At 33.9% G+C, this 18,198-nt stretch overlaps 6 protein-coding genes across 9 annotated transcripts; 2 read left to right on the forward strand and 4 right to left on the reverse strand.

Annotated features, from left to right (window-relative positions):
* The first annotated feature begins 605 nt into the window (after positions 1 to 605).
* Positions 606 to 1,528, forward strand: LOC110630650 (21 kDa protein). Its single transcript, XM_021778163.2, has one exon. The coding sequence runs from the start codon at positions 661 to 663 to the stop codon at positions 1,246 to 1,248; it is 588 nt and encodes a 195-aa protein (XP_021633855.1). The 5' UTR covers positions 606 to 660; the 3' UTR covers positions 1,249 to 1,528.
* A 1,613-nt stretch (positions 1,529 to 3,141) lies between these two features.
* On the reverse strand, positions 3,142 to 4,108 carry LOC110600426 (pectinesterase inhibitor 4). The gene has a single exon (XM_021737287.2). The coding sequence runs from the start codon at positions 4,044 to 4,046 to the stop codon at positions 3,282 to 3,284; it is 765 nt and encodes a 254-aa protein (XP_021592979.1). The 5' UTR covers positions 4,047 to 4,108; the 3' UTR covers positions 3,142 to 3,281.
* A 1,162-nt stretch (positions 4,109 to 5,270) lies between these two features.
* LOC110600296 (21 kDa protein) lies at positions 5,271 to 6,158 on the reverse strand. The gene has a single exon (XM_021737112.2). The coding sequence runs from the start codon at positions 5,937 to 5,939 to the stop codon at positions 5,361 to 5,363; it is 579 nt and encodes a 192-aa protein (XP_021592804.1). The 5' UTR covers positions 5,940 to 6,158; the 3' UTR covers positions 5,271 to 5,360.
* Positions 6,159 to 8,353: 2,195 nt separating this feature from the next.
* On the forward strand, positions 8,354 to 9,249 carry LOC110599991 (21 kDa protein). Its single transcript, XM_021736648.2, has one exon. The coding sequence runs from the start codon at positions 8,378 to 8,380 to the stop codon at positions 9,056 to 9,058; it is 681 nt and encodes a 226-aa protein (XP_021592340.1). The 5' UTR covers positions 8,354 to 8,377; the 3' UTR covers positions 9,059 to 9,249.
* A 2,225-nt stretch (positions 9,250 to 11,474) lies between these two features.
* LOC110599992 (protein jagunal homolog 1) lies at positions 11,475 to 13,559 on the reverse strand. Its single transcript, XM_021736649.2, has 6 exons — positions 13,384 to 13,559; positions 13,192 to 13,247; positions 12,389 to 12,512; positions 12,201 to 12,307; positions 11,772 to 11,841; positions 11,475 to 11,687 (listed from the first exon to the last, which is right to left on the reverse strand). The coding sequence occupies exons 1-6, from the start codon at positions 13,457 to 13,459 to the stop codon at positions 11,608 to 11,610; spliced, it is 513 nt and encodes a 170-aa protein (XP_021592341.1). The 5' UTR covers positions 13,460 to 13,559; the 3' UTR covers positions 11,475 to 11,607.
* Positions 13,560 to 14,394: 835 nt separating this feature from the next.
* LOC110599787 (endoglucanase 8) lies at positions 14,395 to 16,821 on the reverse strand. 4 transcript variants are annotated; one of them, XM_021736357.2, is made up of 6 exons: positions 16,562 to 16,821; positions 15,893 to 16,300; positions 15,701 to 15,793; positions 15,429 to 15,626; positions 15,045 to 15,314; positions 14,395 to 14,928 (listed from the first exon to the last, which is right to left on the reverse strand). In XM_021736357.2, exons 1-6 carry the CDS (start codon positions 16,754 to 16,756, stop codon positions 14,584 to 14,586), a joined length of 1,509 nt encoding a protein of 502 aa, XP_021592049.2. In that variant the 5' UTR covers positions 16,757 to 16,821; the 3' UTR covers positions 14,395 to 14,583. The 4 variants fall into 4 exon arrangements, with proteins under 4 accessions (XP_021592049.2, XP_043806711.1, XP_043806713.1 ...); XM_043950776.1 differs by having other exon boundaries at positions 15,045 to 15,307; positions 15,407 to 15,626; XM_043950778.1 differs by having other exon boundaries at positions 15,045 to 15,286; positions 15,404 to 15,626.
* Positions 16,822 to 18,198: the final 1,377 nt, after the last annotated feature.

Raw genomic sequence — 18,198 nt, forward strand, 5'->3', positions numbered from 1 at the left:
GATTCAATTAGGGTTTTAAACTCGATTATCGTTAAATTATAATTTAAAAAAAAATATATATATATATATCTTAATAAACCACTTAAAATATGAAAAATATCCTTTTTTTTAATGAGAAAGGCAATACTTTTTAAATTAACTTAATTTTTTTAATTATAAAATATTTTTTATTAACTAATTTTTTAATTATTTTGAATATCAAAAATTATGATTTTTTTAAAAAAAGTATATTGGCCTTAAAAATTTTCAATTATTGGGCTTAGAAAAGTTGTGTTTTTTTTTATTAAAAAATAGCGGAAATATGCTTATCAAGAGATGTCGGTAGAATAATGGCTTCCAGGGAACCACCAGTCCGCAAATTTAGAATACCAAAATAAAAAATATCAATATAATATGAATTTTGTGTAAAATATACAGTAAAATCTATTTATTTATTCAACAAATGACTCACAGATTTATATTTTGAATATATAAACAAAACTTTTCCTGATATTTTATTCTACTAAACTAAAAAAGCGCACACGGCGCACGTTAGCCTAGTGGAGCGAACAACTAGGATGCAGTAGTGGAACTTCTCAATCCTTTTTCTATAAATTGAAAGGCTCTAACTTGCTTTATCCAAGCCAGAACCCAAAACCAGCCATTTTAATTACCATCAACATGGCAAAAGCTCTCCTTGTCTCTCTGCTTTTCTCTTTACTCTGCATTTTCAGCACAGCAACATCTGCACAGTCCACCTCTAGTGGCACAAATTTCATCAAGTCCTCTTGTAAAACCACCACTTACCCTGCACTATGTATCCAATCTCTCTCAGCTTATGCCACATCCATCCAGCAAAGCCCACGCCAATTGACGGAAACTGCCTTGTCAGTGAGCCTGGAGAGGGCTCAGTCCACCAAGACATTCGTCTACAAGTTGACGAAGTTCAAGGGAGTGAAGCCCAGAGAAATGGCAGCCATCAAGGACTGTTTAGAGGAGATTAACGACACTGTTGATAGGCTTAGCAAGTCGTTTAAAGAGCTGAAGAGCATGGGTCAGAGCAAGGGTAAGGACTACCAATGGCATATAAGCAATGTGGAGACTTGGGTTAGCGCTGCTTTGACAGATGAGAACACTTGCGTTGATGGGTTCGGTGGTAGGGCCTTGAATGGGAGGGTGAAGTCTTCGATTAAGGCAAGAATTGTAAATGTTGCTCAGGTGACGAGCAATGCTCTTGCGTTGATTAACAAGTTTGCCTCCAAGAACTAATTAATTAAGTTAACAATATGCTGCTGTAGAATTATATTATATATATGGAGAATTTTGTATGAATTATTCTCTAATGCTCAGCTTGAATGGTCTAGTTTTGATATAAGTGAGAGTGAGACTTTTTATTGGTTTATGGGTTTTTGAAAGCCGCCCTCTATGACGTTTTAGACGGCGTTTTTGTTGGCTTTTCTGCTCTCGTAACAGCGTCGGCTGGCTTCAAGCCTTCAACCATAACAGTCTTCTCTAAATGAATGCTATTTACTATTCTTTTTTTCCGTCATTTATTTAATTTCTATTGAAACTTAAATTTAAAACTTTATGTAATTTAACATTGTTAAATTAAAGGTCACTTTTAAAAAAATATGGTAAATAATTCCAAATAAATTTTGTCATTCATGATTCCAGATTATCTTAAACAAAAATATCCCTTGATTGACGGTAATGTGGGACCTAATAAAATTGCATCCAAATTATCCAATAGTTGGGGGGAAAAAATCCCATAATTTAAGGTAGGATGTGCCCTTTGATTTCCTTTGAAAGCCATACAACTACAAGGAGTTTGAGATTCTTATCTAGATTTGTTCTTTCATAAATTTAAATTTTATTTAATTTTAATTTAAATATTTATAATAGATATTTCAAGTTAATCTAATATATTTTTTTTAAGTTTTAATTTTCTACTATTTAATTATTTTTTATTAGTTTTTTTTTGTAAGTTTTTATTAGTTAATGCAGCATTAAATGTTAATTATAAAAATAAAATTGGGTTTCAATTGGGTGTTTCGTAGTAAAAATAAACGAAAAAAACCCAAATATACCAATTTTTTCAAAACAAATTGACTAAATTTCATTATACGCCATTTTACACAACGTAATTTGACATTGATAATTTATTTTATTTTATTTTATCATAATTTAGTTAAATAACAAAAATTATGTATTTTTAAATTATAATTAAATGTAGACAAATATTTTTATAAATAATTATAAGTAATAATGTTAAAATAATTAAAACCTTGGGAGAAAGAAAAGGTAAAAATTTTAGCGTTAGGTGAGAGTGTTTTTGGCTCGTGTTGGGCAGCAGACAAGATAGACTTATTATTGTAGGGGACCGTATCACTTAAACCACGTGGCAGAGGCATCTTAATTTTAATTAGTTATACTTAAATTGGAAATTAAATAGGAATTACATTACAATACAAACAAATTAAGGAAGATTTATAAGAATAAAATACTGGGAATTTCGTGGACGTATCAAAAAGAATATTAATTGAACGGACACAGACAGGTCACATGCAATCTTGCCAAAATAAACGAGGAAGTCACATGCATTTACCTTTGAAAAATCGGAAAATGGAGGGGCCCCATTCTCTTAAATTTTTCGAGCCTGACTTCATATGGCCATGGACTCACAGAGTTTTGCCTAATAAATTATGAAAAGGATCGATCTGGAACTGGAAGCTAGGTATCCATCTACGGATAAATAATTATTAAAAAGCTGCTAAATAATTATATCTTTTCTATTAGTTTGATTTTTTTATTAAAATTTTTTTTATCAGATTTACTATACAAATACAAGGGACACAAAAATGGAAAAGTCGGTTTCATTGGGCCTGCACTGCAGTTGGCTTGTCTGCTTAATTATGCAATTGTCTTCAAGTGGATTCTGCATGTCCATTTTATATTTAATTACATTAAACAAAAAAAATCAAGTTTTTAGGCTTTTATTTTAATTAGTTTGAAATTCTAGACTACTTGCAGTTTCCAGCTCAACTTCATCATCATCTTTCGCTTTTCATATGTTATTATCTTGTGTGATTTGTCACAGTACTCGTGAAATTAATTAATTTTACTGTTGATTCTTTTAATCACATTTACATGGATCAATTCGTATCAAGAAAAGTAATAGATTATCGACACATTATTGATCATCATACATAAATTTATGGTACAAATGGGAAGCAAAATGATGAAAATAAGACTAAAGGTGGAAAAAAAAGACGAAAGAAGAGTAAGAGTATATGTACAACATATCACTGATCTAGTTTGTTAATGAGAGCCAAAGCATTGCTAGTGAAACTAGCAAAATTGGATATGATCTTGCTGATCTGTTTCTTCAATGCAGAGCCTATCTTCAGGCCATCAAATCCATCCGTGCAGGTGTTTTCATCTGTAAGCGCAGCACTAACCCATGTTTTTATGTCAGCTATTTGAAACTCCACATTTTTGTCATTAGCATTTAGAATTTTTAAAGCCTTCAATGCTTGCTTGAGCTCGTCAATGCTGTCTCCGACTTCTTCCTGGCAATCTTTAATAACTCCAACTTCAGTCTTGCTCAGGGCCTTCTGCCTCGACATAGTTTTGAACAGCTTATACGTGTTTCTGGCAACTTTCAGTGTTATGTTTAATGCGGTGTTACAAAGCTTGAGATCATTGGTTTTGATGGTGGAGGCGTAGGGAGAGAGAGAGACGTAGCAGAGTTTTGGGTATGTAGTGGAATTACAAGCTGTTTTTAGGAAGTTAATATAGGCGGTTCTAGAAGTTCTAGTGGTGGCGATGGCTGCTGCTGAGGATTCTTGAACTTTTGATAGCAAAAGAAGAGAAATAATAAGAAGAAACGTGCAAAATTGTAAGCTTGAACTGCCTGAACAAGGGCTAGTAGATTTAGTTTCCATTTCTCTTTCTGTGAGCACAGGGAGATTGTGCGAAGATTCCCGATATTTATAGCGAAAAAGCTTCCCGTCTGTGCATGTAGCTCGCTTGTACGCAGGGTTTGTATACAGCAATAGCATGATCATAAAGTGAGAAACACGATAACCAAAGAATCAAGAAAAAGAAAACATCTGCTCTAAGCTAAGCCATGTAAGCAGCATGTGATGATGATTTGAGATTGATAAGAACATGGGTATTACGCAAGTAACGGTTTAGATTTGACAGGCTCCTAAATCCAATGCATGCGGTTGTCTATGTAGATGAAATCGTTTACATGCATCGTAAATGAACAATGTTTTTCATTCATTCATTAACATTTCCATACTTGGTTTCCAAGTTTATTGTTTTTCTCATAAAATACGAGTATAAAGAAGAGAGATGCTTTCGGATGAAATTATGTTGCGTGGGTATTCATTAAGCTGGTGAGATATATAAAAAAGAAAATAAATAAATAAAAAAAATACGAGTTCATTAATAATTACATATAATTGTCGAAATTGTCACTTAAAATTATTCAAACATTATATACGGTTTCATTAATAATTATTTTATTTTTTAATTTCAAAGATAATATACTTTGGAGAAATTAATAATGATTATATTTATTTACATGGCAATTTTTTTCCTCCCGAAGCAGTAACTCGAAATCCGGAAGCCGTTAATCAACTAACAAATGAAATTTGTTGGGTACCAAAAGTCAAGGGCCAGGTTAGTCCAAGCAAACAATCGCATAAAATCAGGACATATCCTGTCGTAGAAAAGTCAAATGAGGACATATCTCATGTCACGTGTTGGCGTTGCATTGGAAGCAGGGTGCGCCAGCGTGAATCTCTGCTGGAGAGGAGGCGCTGCCCTTGGCCGTGGAAAATTATGTGCTACGGAAATCACGGTTTTAATTGTTTCATGTTATGAAAATTTCTGCGCAGAATACAATTCTCGTTTGCAGTGTTTTACACAGAGTCTTATTATCATTTTATATTATGAAAAAATCCGGTTTAACTATTTTTTTTTTTTTATACTCTCAAGTTTTTTTTTTTTTTTTTTTTTTTCCGAATACACACAGGTAATACTAAGCTATTAAAGAAATAATAGCTAATAATTTGAATTTTGTATGATTAGTTTATTTGTTATTAGTTTTTATTTATTTAATCATTTCATATAAAATAATTTATATAGAAAAACAATTGTAACCCATAATTTCTTATAGATCAGGTTATACACGACATAATTATATTTATTTAATTTTACTAATATTATTACTATATATTCCATATATTTTAAACAGGCATACCTTGGATTTTAAGATACAATTGATGAATAAGCTAAAGATAAATGGGTTATTAAAAGAGTTATGTATACACACAGACGTAGGAACACCTTTAGCAGAAATATGTGGCTAATTAATTAACAAGCTTATTAACGAGAGCTAATGCATTGCTAGTTAGCTGAGCAACTTTTTTAATGTGGCTCCTTATACTGTTCTTAACTTTCCCATTCATAAAATTCCCTTCAAAACCATCCAAACAAGTATCTTCATCCGTCAATGCAGCACTTACCCATGTCTGTATATTTCTCATTATCATCTCAAAATCAGGGCCTTCCAGATTCTTCATCGCCACCAAAGATTGCTTGAGTTCATCAATTGAATCTTTCACGTTCTCCACACAGTCTCTTATGGCTCCGGCTTCTTTAGGCCCTACGTTGTGCGCTTTCAGCATGTTTGCCACAATGTTTGAGGTGGATTCAGCACTTTCCAGGGAGATATTGAGAGCTGCATTGGCTAGTTGTAAAGGATCATTCTGGATGGTACTTGAATAAGCTGAGAGAGTTTTGTAACAAAGCTCTGGATACCTCGTAACCTCACATGAACTTCTAATAAAATCATCGCTTGACTCTTCTCTGGGTTGATATCTTGCTGCCCATGAATTTGCAATGCAAAAGAGAGCTATAGAGATGGTGATCAAAGAAAAGGATTCCATTGGCAGCTGGGTGGTGTTGATGGGTGAGAAGTGAGAAGAGAAAGTGCTAATAATGAAACCTTTTTAATGGGTAATGAAAGGAAGGAGTACCAGATGCATGTGAAACTGTGGGGCTTGAATTATTGATTGGTGTAAGGTAACAGAAGAGGCCAGCCCATTTGGAAAGAAGAGATGAGAATAGGAGTGCTTCACATGCACTGGCATTCGATGGATCAGGAAGCAAGAAAAATGATTAAATTTGTGCTAGACTTGAACAGTTTTACGTTATGGTTATGGTGGTCCGTTTAATTCACAACGTAGACAAGATTATTGTTTCATATATTGTCTTGTCTCTATAGATGATGTTCTTCTTCTTTAGCTTGATTTCCTCCATCTATAAGATACTGTGCCTCCTAATTACTTCCACTAAGGTAACCCAAGTTTGGTCGATCAAATTTTATAATTTGATTGATAAATTTTATTAATTTTTTTTTATAGTGTAAAGGGTAAAAATCAAATAATATATTAGAAAAAACAGAGGGAGTAAATGTCATTTCTTTGGTACTTACATTGACCCGCCCACAAAGCAAACTCCTATAAAGAAAAGCGATAATTGAGCACATCACGTGTTAGACACAAAAGTATCATGCACGGAGCTTTTCAAAAGCATGGTGCTTCTCCCTATTCTTGATAGAGACATTAGGTCTCTTGTTAGATTTTTTTTTTTTTTTAGTTTATATATACATATAATTTGTGTAATTGAAGCTTTAAGACCTTTTAATTCAGAATACGATTTTATTATCAATAAGTTAAAATACATTAATTTTATATACTTCTCTTTACCATCACAACGAGTGATATAATAATGTTAGTTGAAGTAAAAATCAGATTTCACAGCGGAGAATCCAATTTCTTTTGGGCTTTCCCAATAGAGAAGGATAATAGTAGTAAAATCAGATTTCACAACAAGGGAAAATAAAATAATCGAATTTTCAATTTCATGGCCATAGCGTATCCAACAAAACGGGAACTCGCATAAGAAAACAACGAGACATATGAACCGCAAAATCCTGACACAGTGCATGAAACTCATGCATGGAGGCGATGTCCATGTTTTTCCACACGCACTTACAAGAATCAGCAGCAACTTCACACAAATCAACGCCAATACTGTTTTACTGTTTTAAATTGAATCAGTATTCTTAATGAGATTGCTTTCTGGATGCTATATATAGCTAAAAGTGTGAAAAGAATCAATGAATTTGTCCACTAAAACCATTTTTGCGGTGTTCACATCCATGCTTGGAAAGTTAACCAAAATGGTAGAACTAGTGTGTAACCCAGATAAAGATGGACAATTCCGGTTGCCGGCGGCCACCTTATAATTGATTACGTAATGGTCTGAATTCGTAGTTTCTGGTCCAAATTGGTTACTCATCAGTCGGCTAAGTGTGAGTAATCAAGTTGGTGTCTCCTGTCAAGTTGCAGGATGCAGCCATATGAATCCATATCCTTGTTTGATCTCAGCTTCTTAAGACCCTACACACTTGTTGTTCAACTTGAAGGCTTTAGATATTCTGTTCAATTTTAATATCTTATCATTCCCACTAAAGGCTTTAGATATTCTGTTCAATTTTAATATCTTATCATTCCCACTAGACTCTGCCTCTTTCTGACTGTGGTCATGATGCATGGGGCCACCTTAATTATTTGCTCAAATATCCCAAAATTTTCATATGTTGTTTTCTTTGAGAGCTGATATTCAGTTATTTTCTCTTCCCCCTCCCAAATATATCAACACAATTCAGTGGTAAATGGTAATTCTGTGATCCCTTGTCCCACCGACATGTTTCCGGGCAGTGGTAGAAGCATAAGGATTAAGGGCTCTCAGAAATTTTTTTTATCAATTTATTACTTGACAAGGCAGACTCAAAACCTATTTATTAGGGCTCTAAAAAAAATTTATTTGATTTGTTAGTACGTAGAAACTCATTAGTTAATTATTTAATTTTAAAAAATATATTAAAATATGTTTGAAGCATTCAAATGTTTACTATTTATTATTTTTTTAAAATTTAACCATTAAATATTATTAAAAAAATTTAAAATACTCTTAATGAATTAATTAATTAATATTTTTATAAAATTAAAAAATTAATGAATGAATTTTCTCCTACATAGTAAAACACTTAAAAATTAAAATTAATGAGAAATATTAATTAATATTTTAACAGTTGCTAATATAATCGCTGTCTAATGTGAATGTGTAATTTAACTTTTCTTTTATCAAAATTAAATTGGCCCACTAGTGACACTATGGACTCAAATCCCTTTTCTTTTGCACAATTTTGGGACCCTACTGCTTTATCCCACTTGATATTATAATTGCATATCAAATTCCATAATTATCCCCTACTAGTGTTTTTGTCATATAAATGGCGAGCCTTTTCGTCCTATAAATGGCGAGCCTTTTCCCATTATCTTCATTATCAGCCAAATTAGCTTCAAAGTTCTCAAGTAGCCAGAGAGACATGGCGGGTTTCCCCTCTACTTCTTTTGTTAAATTCTTCATCATTCTTCTTGCCATTAGTTTCCACATAAAAACTCTCTCAGCTGCAAGAGCTCTCAGTCACCCAAAAACCAACACAGAATTTATAAAAACATCTTGTAGTACAACTACTTATCCAAGACTATGCTATAGTTCCCTTTCCGTCGAAGCAAGCAAAATCCAAAGCAGCCCCAAGCTCCTAGCCACTGCAGCCCTCAACGTGACATTAGCACATGCAAGATCAACTTCCACCTCGATGAAAAAACTCTCTCACACGCATGGCATGAAGCCTACGGAAGTGGCAGCTATGCAAGACTGTGTGGAGGAGTTGAGTGACACAGTAGATGAGCTTAGGAAATCCATTGACGAAATGGGCAAGGCCAAAGGGTCCGACACTCAGCTCATGATTAACGACATACAAACATGGGTTAGTGCCGCCTTGACTGACGAGACTACTTGCACTGATGGGTTCGCTGAGAATTCCATGGACGGAAATGTGAAGAGTGAAGTTAGGAAAAATATTCTGAATATTGCACACTTGACTAGTAATGCATTGTCCCTGATCAACAATTACGCCTCTCTTCATGGTTAAATCGTCTCTGGGACGATGATGTTAATTATTTCTCAATCAATTATTCTAGTTAAAGTATTGAGGCAAAATATTCCATAGTTTGTCTGTAACAGATATATAGTGTGATAGTCGCGTCAATATGGATGGCCACATGCCTCCATTAGGATATTATGCTAGTTTCTATAAATAAAAATCATGTTTTATCATTCTAATGAACAAAGTCTGCGTGTGTACACGCTAGAAAATGATTGTTATCTGAGAATTGGGCATTTTGCTATTGTTGAACCCGTGAATTTGATTGCATGATTCTAATCTTAATGGAGAGAGAGAGAATGAGGACAATTTAGAAATAACTCCAGAAAGCGACATGCATGTGTTCACATGCATACAGAAAAGGTGAGGGCAAAACTTATACACATTAGAAACAAAAATTACAAGTGGAGAAAAAACAGAGCTAGTCTCTTTCTAGTGAGAGCTCAAGTAATAGCGACAGTTCAACGAGCTTGCCGCATCCACTCTTTCACAATCCCTTCCTAATTGTTCAAATTTACTTTGCTTTTGCTCAGTTGAGCAAATTTAAATAAGATAGTAGGACGAGACCGGAAGAGAAATATATCTGCTAATTAGCCTCATTGAAGCATATATTTTCGTTCTTCCGTCAGTGGTTTTGGTTTGGGCTGCGTAATTCTCTGCTTAATGACCTGACAATAAAGCAATGCTTATGCAAAGATATGAAGAAAACCAAAGAGAACAGGCCTCCTTGTTATTACAGAAAATGCGACAACAAATTTCTGAACTGGAATCTTGAATTTTAACGGATTAACTATGAGCTCCTACTGTAGCCACCTACTGCGGGGCTTCGGATATTTTTCCCCTTTTATCTCTCTAATGATCATGATGCTACCTTGCGTCGGTGAACTCTAACTCCCAACTAATAGTAGGTGCTTCAGATATTTTTCCCCCTTTATCTCTCTAATGATCATGATGCTACTTTGCGTCGGTGAACTCTAACTCCCAACTAATAGGAGGTTATTGACAAAAAAATCAATATCATTGATATCTCTCTCATCTTTCTTTGAGCAGAAATCTTTCTCCCACGTTGGACTAAAAAAAATAAAGATACTTCCTAGCTGACGGCAACTGCCAACTAAAACGCGAACGCAATAAATAACTAAATGATAATGTGCCTCAACAAAGGGCCATTCTAGAATCGGCCCAGAGACAACCTTGGCCAACGCAAAACCTAGAAACCCATGGGTGCAATCCAAACCCAAATGGAGACCAACAAAAGTGTGAAGGACAAAATGTCAAAATGCAATGCGCCAAGTCCAGTGACTATTAGCTACCGCAGAGAGATTCCACGCTCTTTGGAGTAATGATACATGGAAGAACTCAACCCCTAAAGCAGATTTACCTACATACTGAAGCTTCAGGGAGGTTCCCAAAACCAGGAGATCAACCCCCAAAGCAGCCTAGAAAGGAATCACAACTTTCATGCAACGGGATCCAAGACCATGATAACCAGAAAACCAGCAATAAGGAATGGCAGAGGCTAGAGTACCAGAACCCAAGCGTCTCTTGAGATGTCATCCAACAAAGACAAGCAGCAGGAGGCCAAAAGGAAAAACACATCATCTGACCTGCTCAAGAAGAGAGCGATGATTGAGGATCACAATTGATGGCTTTCAATGCCCGGTATATGATCGCAAGAGATGCATACTAGCTAAAACATAGCTCCTTTACAGACAAAAACATCCAAACAGCCAGGATATGCGAACCCTCTCTATGATGCGGTCACTTGCACAATAACAACTTAAAACCAAAGCCAACGAAATCCCTATTCACAAACCTGGCATGGAGCTGGAAAGGGAAAATGCTACAGTCTGGGCAAGGGGAAAAGGAGCTGCCCCTGCCCAGATGAAAGGAAGAGGCCTTGCCTCAAAATAAATAAATAAACTTTGAGAGAGAAGGTTCAAGAGCCTAAATATAATAAAAAGGATCATATATTCTTCCTAAATAACTTATTTAATACATGCAAGCACAAGTAAAAGTCTTCTCCAGCTTTATACAATTCCTACTAAGAACAAGTATGATATTAATAGGTGCCAATAGGAAATCGAATAAAGACTAGCATTGTCAATTACATTATCCGTATTTGTTTAGGACGCTTATTATTGTGGAGAACTACCTCTTGGTGATTTCCAAGGATCTCTTCACACAAATTAGAAACAGAAAAAGATTACAAATTGAACTTTCCCCAGTCAATAAGAATTCAGAGGGAAAACTGAAAACTTCCGCTTTCATTTTAGCCAATCAATGTAAATTTCCACTTTCATTTTAGCCAATCAATGTTTTGTCCATTCTCTGGATGATAGGCCTAAAAAATTCAAATTACTAAACACTTCATGATTATAAGATATAGCATCGTCTAACTATATGGGAAACTAAACTCCTAAATTAATATAATTTCCAATGCACTAAACAATACAAGGCAATTTGAAACAATAACGTGTAAGATATTGCACTTTTACCCTTGACATAGGGAGAAATTTTGATGTTACAGGAAACTGTTAACAAGCTTTTTTGGGAGGAGACATATTACCAATTAGTGAAATTACAGTGCCAACAGTAACTATATGCACAATCAATCCTGTCAAAACAAAAACAAGAATATTACAGAAGAAGACTAGAATGTCAAGAAAGCACATACATAACATAACAGTGTGCAACTTACCGAGCACAAGCAGAATAGTTTCAATAAATTCAAATTTCTTTCTTTCCAAGTTACTCAGGGTCCATATAACCTGAGAACAAAATTCATTGTGAGATTTTGATGGCAATTAATTTACTAGGTGCAAACATAGACACTGTTGCATATTAAATGGAGAAAGAACACATAAAGAAGCACCCAATTCCATCTACTTCAGGTAACATGCCAAACTTCATAAACAAAAAAAAAAGAACCTACACTGTAGCATCTGCACATAGTGCAATTTGACGTTCTATATCTCGTAAAATCTAACAAGACTTATTCACAGATTTGGAGTTTTGGACCTATATATAACTGGTTTTTAAGGGATGATATTCCAATGAAACTTCTTGTCAAAAGGACTAAGCAAAAATGAACCATGCGTGTGCTCTCAAAAATAATGAAACAACTTACCTGTAATGATGAATTGCTGGTAATGGCAAAAGTTAAAGAGATGAGTATTGCAATTGATGACATGATGATGTAAACTCTCAAGAAACTTACTCTACTGCGTCTTCGACCTTAAACATTTGAAAATTAACTAGCATTAAAATATGTATAAATTTAATTAATTCAAATCAGAAAATAATGTGGTCAACAACCTAATTCCCCAATGAGAAGAGAAATCAATCCAATGATAGGAGATGAAATAGCAAGTGTGTTTAGACTAGTCTCCTTTGATATTGATAAAACAATATACAGCAGGCCTATCAATTGAATAGCAGCCTGCATTCAAATGACAGCACTATCAAGAGAAAAATAAAAGAAGCCGATTCAGTGGATCAGGATTCAGAAGGACCATTGTTAACACACACATGAAAATTTAAGAGAATTATAAATCAGAATATAATCCTTGCATTCATTTTAGTACATAGGCAACTTGTGACCTACAGAGTAATGCATCACCTTTGGATGTTAAACAGTTGGAGAAATAGTCATGTTTATCCGAAACCATTAAATAGGAAACAAGGAATTAAACTAAAAAGGATGATCCTGGTAAACTTGGAAGCCCAAAAATATCAAACCAAGTTCAGCACTAGATTCTCCACAGAGCAAATTATTTGATGTCCTTCTGATCATTTGCTCTCTTAAATCATCAAGTACAAAAAACTCAGTGAGTATATATTATATAATAATAAAAACCCAGACACTGGCAATATTCTGCACTGTGCAGTACGTAGCCAACTCATCCTCTGAATCACTGGCAATGGCTCTCGAGGCTGTTTCTTATCATCTCTGAAAAATAGTAACTCTAGCTTCCATATTAGAAATCAATTTCTATTCCATTTTCTAATGGAAAAACAAATTTAATCCCATTGATAACCCAAATGAGATTAATACAATGAATGATAATTATTTTCAATTACCGTTTGTACTTATGAAATAATTTATCTAAACAATGTACCTGAGCTAAGATCAGTGCATAGAGACGAGACTTCCCTTTGGCTACCTTTGTATAACCTAAAATTTAAAATTGCCAGCAAAATGCAAAAGGAAAATGAGCAGAAATAAGACCTTAAATCCATTAAATCTAGCTACAACTCCAAAACAACACTAACCACTTTTGATTCGAAACAAAAGAAAGAAGAAAGCTTACGGGAATCAACGACCATCCTATACGAGAAATCAGAGCCATCGGTTCCAGATGGCCTCCCTGTTTTTCTCTGCTGCATCTTCCTAATATCCTTTTCTCTACCCTAGGCGACTCTATTTGCCGTTGAAAATAAACCGTATACGACGTGGAAAACTGCAGATTGTAAAAGAGGATCACCGGGTGGATTAGACCCGATTGAAGATGGCGGATCACAATCGGGTCAATAGTTAATGAAAAATTAAATTACTACTAAATAGCTGTCTTTTCTAAAATTAACTAATTCATCTTATTTTCAAATTAATTAAAATGTCCCTAAAATGAATTTAATTTTTTTAGTTTTTTTATTATAAAAATAGTTATATTTAATTATTTATATTATTTAGTCTTATAAATTTAACTACACATATTATTAATCCCTTTAATTTTAAATATTTATTTATCTAATTCATCTCACTAAAATTAAAATAAATTGAGTAATAATTTTTTAAAAAATAATTAAAGAATTTAATTTTATAAAATATAAAAACGTTTTAATTTAATCATTTTAATGAAAATATTGGCATTTCAATTTAATATAAAAAAGGCTAATACGGTCTAGTTGAGATGGTCCCCAGTATCTCCTGCTAAGGATCGAGTCTCATATTTCCCTTCTCTAATAGCTATGTTTGGCATATTTTCAAATACTGCAAGAATGGTGTTAAAAAAAGGGGAAAATTTTGTGTATCAAACCACCAGTCACCAGGGACCAATTCCTCCGATCCTTTACACTCCATTTGGTCGCCTAGCCGAGAAGATTCAAATTCTTGGCCTATTTTCACATCTATCGGTTCAGGGCAATCCTTGTTGACAATGAAGAAAGTATGCGCTGTAAAGGTTTTCTTTGCACTTGCAAATAAATAAGTTTAAGCTTCTTAATTTTTAATACAAAGTTTTGAAGTTAAAATCTTGGTTTCATGAACAGCTGAGAGGTTCATTTGCATTTTGCGGCCCATTTTCACTTTGGGCTCAGAAAATTGCTTGGTGTAAGTTGGGATGAACAGGTCAGCGTTTACGTGAGATGGCGTTGATAAGAAATGACATGCTGTTATTTCATTGATTCAGTGTATCAAACATATTATGCTAATGATATTGATCACATGATGCACTGGATTGTGCAATTATTTTTCCTAATTTTGGTGGGAAACGAAAAAGAAGCTAAAATAATCAATGGGTAATTTCTGATCGGGATTGAAGTGATTTGAAGTAAGCTAAGACTCCAACAAGGGGTGCATTGATGTATGTGGTAGGTTCTAATTGAGCAGCATTAGTTCGATCATCAGAGAATTGGTCATTACTATCAGGTCCTCCAACAACAGCCCCTACATGCAAGTTTGGATTTGGATCCTTGCTCTCGAAGTACGACGTTCCCTCATGACATGCAATATGCCCAGGGTGCTTATCGACGGAGGGTATGGAAGAGCCACGGTGGTGAATTCTTTGAGGGTACTTTTCGCCGAATCCCACCATGTACGACATTCCTAATGGATTTTTTCCTAGTATATAATCCACCTGCACCAATATCATATACTGCATTTAATCTCTTTCCTGTCTGCAAGATTGTGAGCTCATGAACTCTAACCCCAAGTGGAGTTTGATAATGAAAGTTGTTGAGTTTAGTTGCATACCTGGCCTTTGGCGAAGTTAATAATCCTGGCAGGAGTAACGGCCACGTTGCCACAAGAAACCCCTCTTTTAGCTTTCTCCAAATAGCGAGCGTAAGCTATCAGAAGAAAGGATAGAGAGGTTGCATGTTGCAAGTTGGTTCCTCCAGATTTAAATAGGAGCCCACCTGGAGAGAATGTGACGGATTTGGTTGGCGATTCTGGCAATATAGAACACACAAAATTGTCCCCATTAACAGTGAAGGGTTTTTCGTTGGGAGTGTTTATCGCCCACTACACCGAACATGAAAAACAATGAAAATTTCAGATTATGCAAAAACCAGTTCATTTCACGTATTAACGGGAAGAGGAAGGCAAGTGATGATCTGATTGATTGTTATTAATTACCCCGGAAACAAGTATGTTAATGCCAGCTTCTTTCGAGTCCCATCCAAACTCCGACAAGTTATTGCCGATGGAATCCACACTTGCTCGTCTGTATACAAATGGGGATGCTGAGTTGCTAGCGTTCTTTAGAATATAATCCCAATATTTTCCATCGTTAGTTGCCTTGTACAGCCATGCTGCTCCCCACAACAACTCATCCTGTAATTGATTATCTCTTACTTACACTGACAGGAAATGAAAGAAATAAACTCAGCATATAACCGAATGTGTACCTGGTAACCATTGTAATCGCAGTAATATGGACACACCCCCTGCCCAACACTGCCATCGTAAGATCCTTGAAAATTATCGGCGAAATCGAAGACCTACACATCAAAATAAAAATAAAAAAAGGAGAAAATCAATAACAAGAGATGTGGATTATAATAAAGAAAATAAAAAAGAAGCTTTCTAATATTTTATACCGAGGATGCTCTTTCGAGAAGGATATTAGAATAATTGGCCTGGGTAGTCTTGAACACCAAGGAAGAGACAGCAAGTGCAGCAGCAATCTCAGCAGAAAGTTCAGAACCGGGGTGGGTTTGATTAACAACGTAAGTGGTTCTAGGAGTGTCCATATCTTCAGGTCTCTCCCAGCAATTATGGTCGCTGATGGGTTCCCCTACCTGAGCAACCACTGTGCCAGGGACGCTAGTGGACTTAAGCAAGTAGTCTGTACTCCATTGAATGGCCTCTAAAGCATGTTCCAAGTCTGAGCCCATGAGGGGACCAAATTCTAGTACGCTCCAAGCAAGCATGGTCGTTGTGAATGCCATTGGAAAATTGAACTTGATGTTGTCTCCAGCATCATAGTAACCTCCAACCAAATCCATCTAATTAAGAATTTTGCATACGTTAATTAAAAGAAAAGGGCACATTGGCAGAACTGAATAGATGACCATTTAAGAGAAAAGTAATGGTGTTTTGATTAAAAAATAAATAAATTATAACATACATATATCATATTCTCCTTTAAATAAAAATTATTGACAACTTCATTTTTGAGCCTAGTATATAGTCGAAAACTTTAGTTTTAACAAGTTAAAAAGAAAAGAAAAGGAACAACAAAATAAAATAATTATATATGGACTTACGCCAATAGAAGAGCCATCGAGAAGAGCAGAATCCTTCCTCCAAGTAACCCTTTGGGTGGAAGGTATCTTCCCTGACCTCTGCCCTTCAAAGAAGAGAATGCTTTTGGTCAATGCATCTCCATAGTTTTGGGAGGACACTTTCATCAGGACACTCATCGCCGCCGCCAATCCTAACAACGCTACTTTGCTCACCATCTCTTCTATTTATTCTCTCAATTCTGTACTACTACTACTACTACTTCTTCTATTCTCAACGTCAAAGCCAGCAACACAAACGATGTCTATATATAGTGTGCATGTGATGAACAATACGTATGTGGGCATGAAAGAAATAATTTTCAAGGTGGAAGCCTTTCCGTAGCCAATTTTTTCTGTCATTAATTAAAAGGTTGTAAATTTGGTACTTTCCAGTAATTTTCTGGTTAATTTGAGTAAATATTATGCCATATGTCCATAACAAGATTAATGCATATCTATATAATGTGCAATATAATAACTTACCAAAGATTAGTCCAGGATAAAATCAGTAAAATAAAAAAGGTTTATGATTTAGGCTCTCTTTATTTTGCCTAAAATATTTTTTTTTTAAATATTTTTTAACATTTAGATATTAAAAAATAATAAAAATTAAGTAATTTTTTGTATTTTGAAAATATTGTTAAAAGCTTTATATATAAATTTGTAATAAATTTTATTTTTTAAATTAAAATTAAATAATAAATATAAATCATTTTATTAAAAAAAATTTCATAAAAAAATATTTTGTGTGAAAAATATAAGTTATTTCGAAACAAATCTCAACATGTGGTGTGGCCTGTTAAAGTTTGAATGTTGATGTCCATTTGAAGAAAGTTTAACTTAATTACCATATATGTAAATATAATATTCTTATATTTTCTACCAATTACAACAAATTAGTTCGCATACCAATTATAACAAATTAGCCTCAATTAATTTAAACAATATTTTTATAAAAAAATAAAATAATTTTCGAGCTCACTTTATTTAATTCTAAATATTTATTTAAATTATTTTGATAAAATCACATTAGTAATGGACCAAACACAATAAAATTAAAATCTAAGAAACGTACATAGGCCAATTATATGTTATGATTAAGTTGAAATATATTTAAAAATTAAAAATACCCAATAAACTATAAAATGTATAATTTTTTTAGAATAAATTTCAAGACAAAAAGAACATATAAATTCTGAATCAGTTTTATGAACCCAAAAACAATGTCCAAAGTGATTGCATGCTTTTATCCAAAAATCATGAATCTTTACATTTTCAAAAGTTACAACTTTTAAAATGAAAAATAAAAAGCGAGTTTGACAGCTTTAAGTATTATATATAATTATTAATTTTATATAAAAAAATTGCTGTAGTACCTGAATTTTAATAAAATTTACTAATAAATTTTTATAATTTTTAATTTCAATTAAAATATCTCTCGTAATTTTAAAATAAAACTATTACTCATAATTTTAAAATAAAACTATTGCTTCTGCTAAATATTTTGTCAGTCTATCAATATAATTATTAGTCAAGAAGAAAATATTAAGAAATTATAAAACCACCTCAAATTTATTTGTTAAAACCGCGTCATTTTCCTTTTGCTTTCCTCGTCCTTC

This window comes from Manihot esculenta, chromosome 14, assembly GCF_001659605.2.
Source record: "Manihot esculenta cultivar AM560-2 chromosome 14, M.esculenta_v8, whole genome shotgun sequence".
NCBI classification, from domain to species: Eukaryota; Viridiplantae; Streptophyta; class Magnoliopsida; order Malpighiales; family Euphorbiaceae; genus Manihot; species Manihot esculenta.

Bases quoted from the DNA above. Each gene is read 5' to 3' on its own strand.
- LOC110630650 (XM_021778163.2), top strand. From the start codon at position 661: ATGGCAAAAGCTCTCCTTGTCTCTCTGCTTTTCTCTTTACTCTGCATT.
- LOC110600426 (XM_021737287.2), bottom strand. From the start codon at position 4,046: ATGATCATGCTATTGCTGTATACAAACCCTGCGTACAAGCGAGCTACA.
- LOC110600296 (XM_021737112.2), bottom strand. From the start codon at position 5,939: ATGGAATCCTTTTCTTTGATCACCATCTCTATAGCTCTCTTTTGCATT.
- LOC110599991 (XM_021736648.2), top strand. From the start codon at position 8,378: ATGGCGAGCCTTTTCCCATTATCTTCATTATCAGCCAAATTAGCTTCA.
- LOC110599992 (XM_021736649.2), bottom strand. From the start codon at position 13,459: ATGCAGCAGAGAAAAACAGGGAGGCCATCTGGAACCGATGGCTCTGAT. The intron at 12,308-12,388 runs GTTGTTGACCAC...CAAATGTTTAAG, and splicing joins TCTTCTCATTGGGGAATTAG to GTCGAAGACGCAGTAGAGTA. The intron at 11,842-12,200 runs GTAAGTTGTTTC...TTTTGTTCTCAG, and splicing joins CCAGCAATTCATCATTACAG to GTTATATGGACCCTGAGTAA.
- LOC110599787 (XM_043950776.1), bottom strand. From the start codon at position 16,756: ATGGTGAGCAAAGTAGCGTTGTTAGGATTGGCGGCGGCGATGAGTGTC. The intron at 15,794-15,892 runs GTATAAAATATT...TTTGATGTGTAG, and splicing joins TTCTCGAAAGAGCATCCTCG to GTCTTCGATTTCGCCGATAA. The intron at 14,929-15,044 runs GTATGCAACTAA...ATATTGGTGCAG, and splicing joins TTAACTTCGCCAAAGGCCAG to GTGGATTATATACTAGGAAA.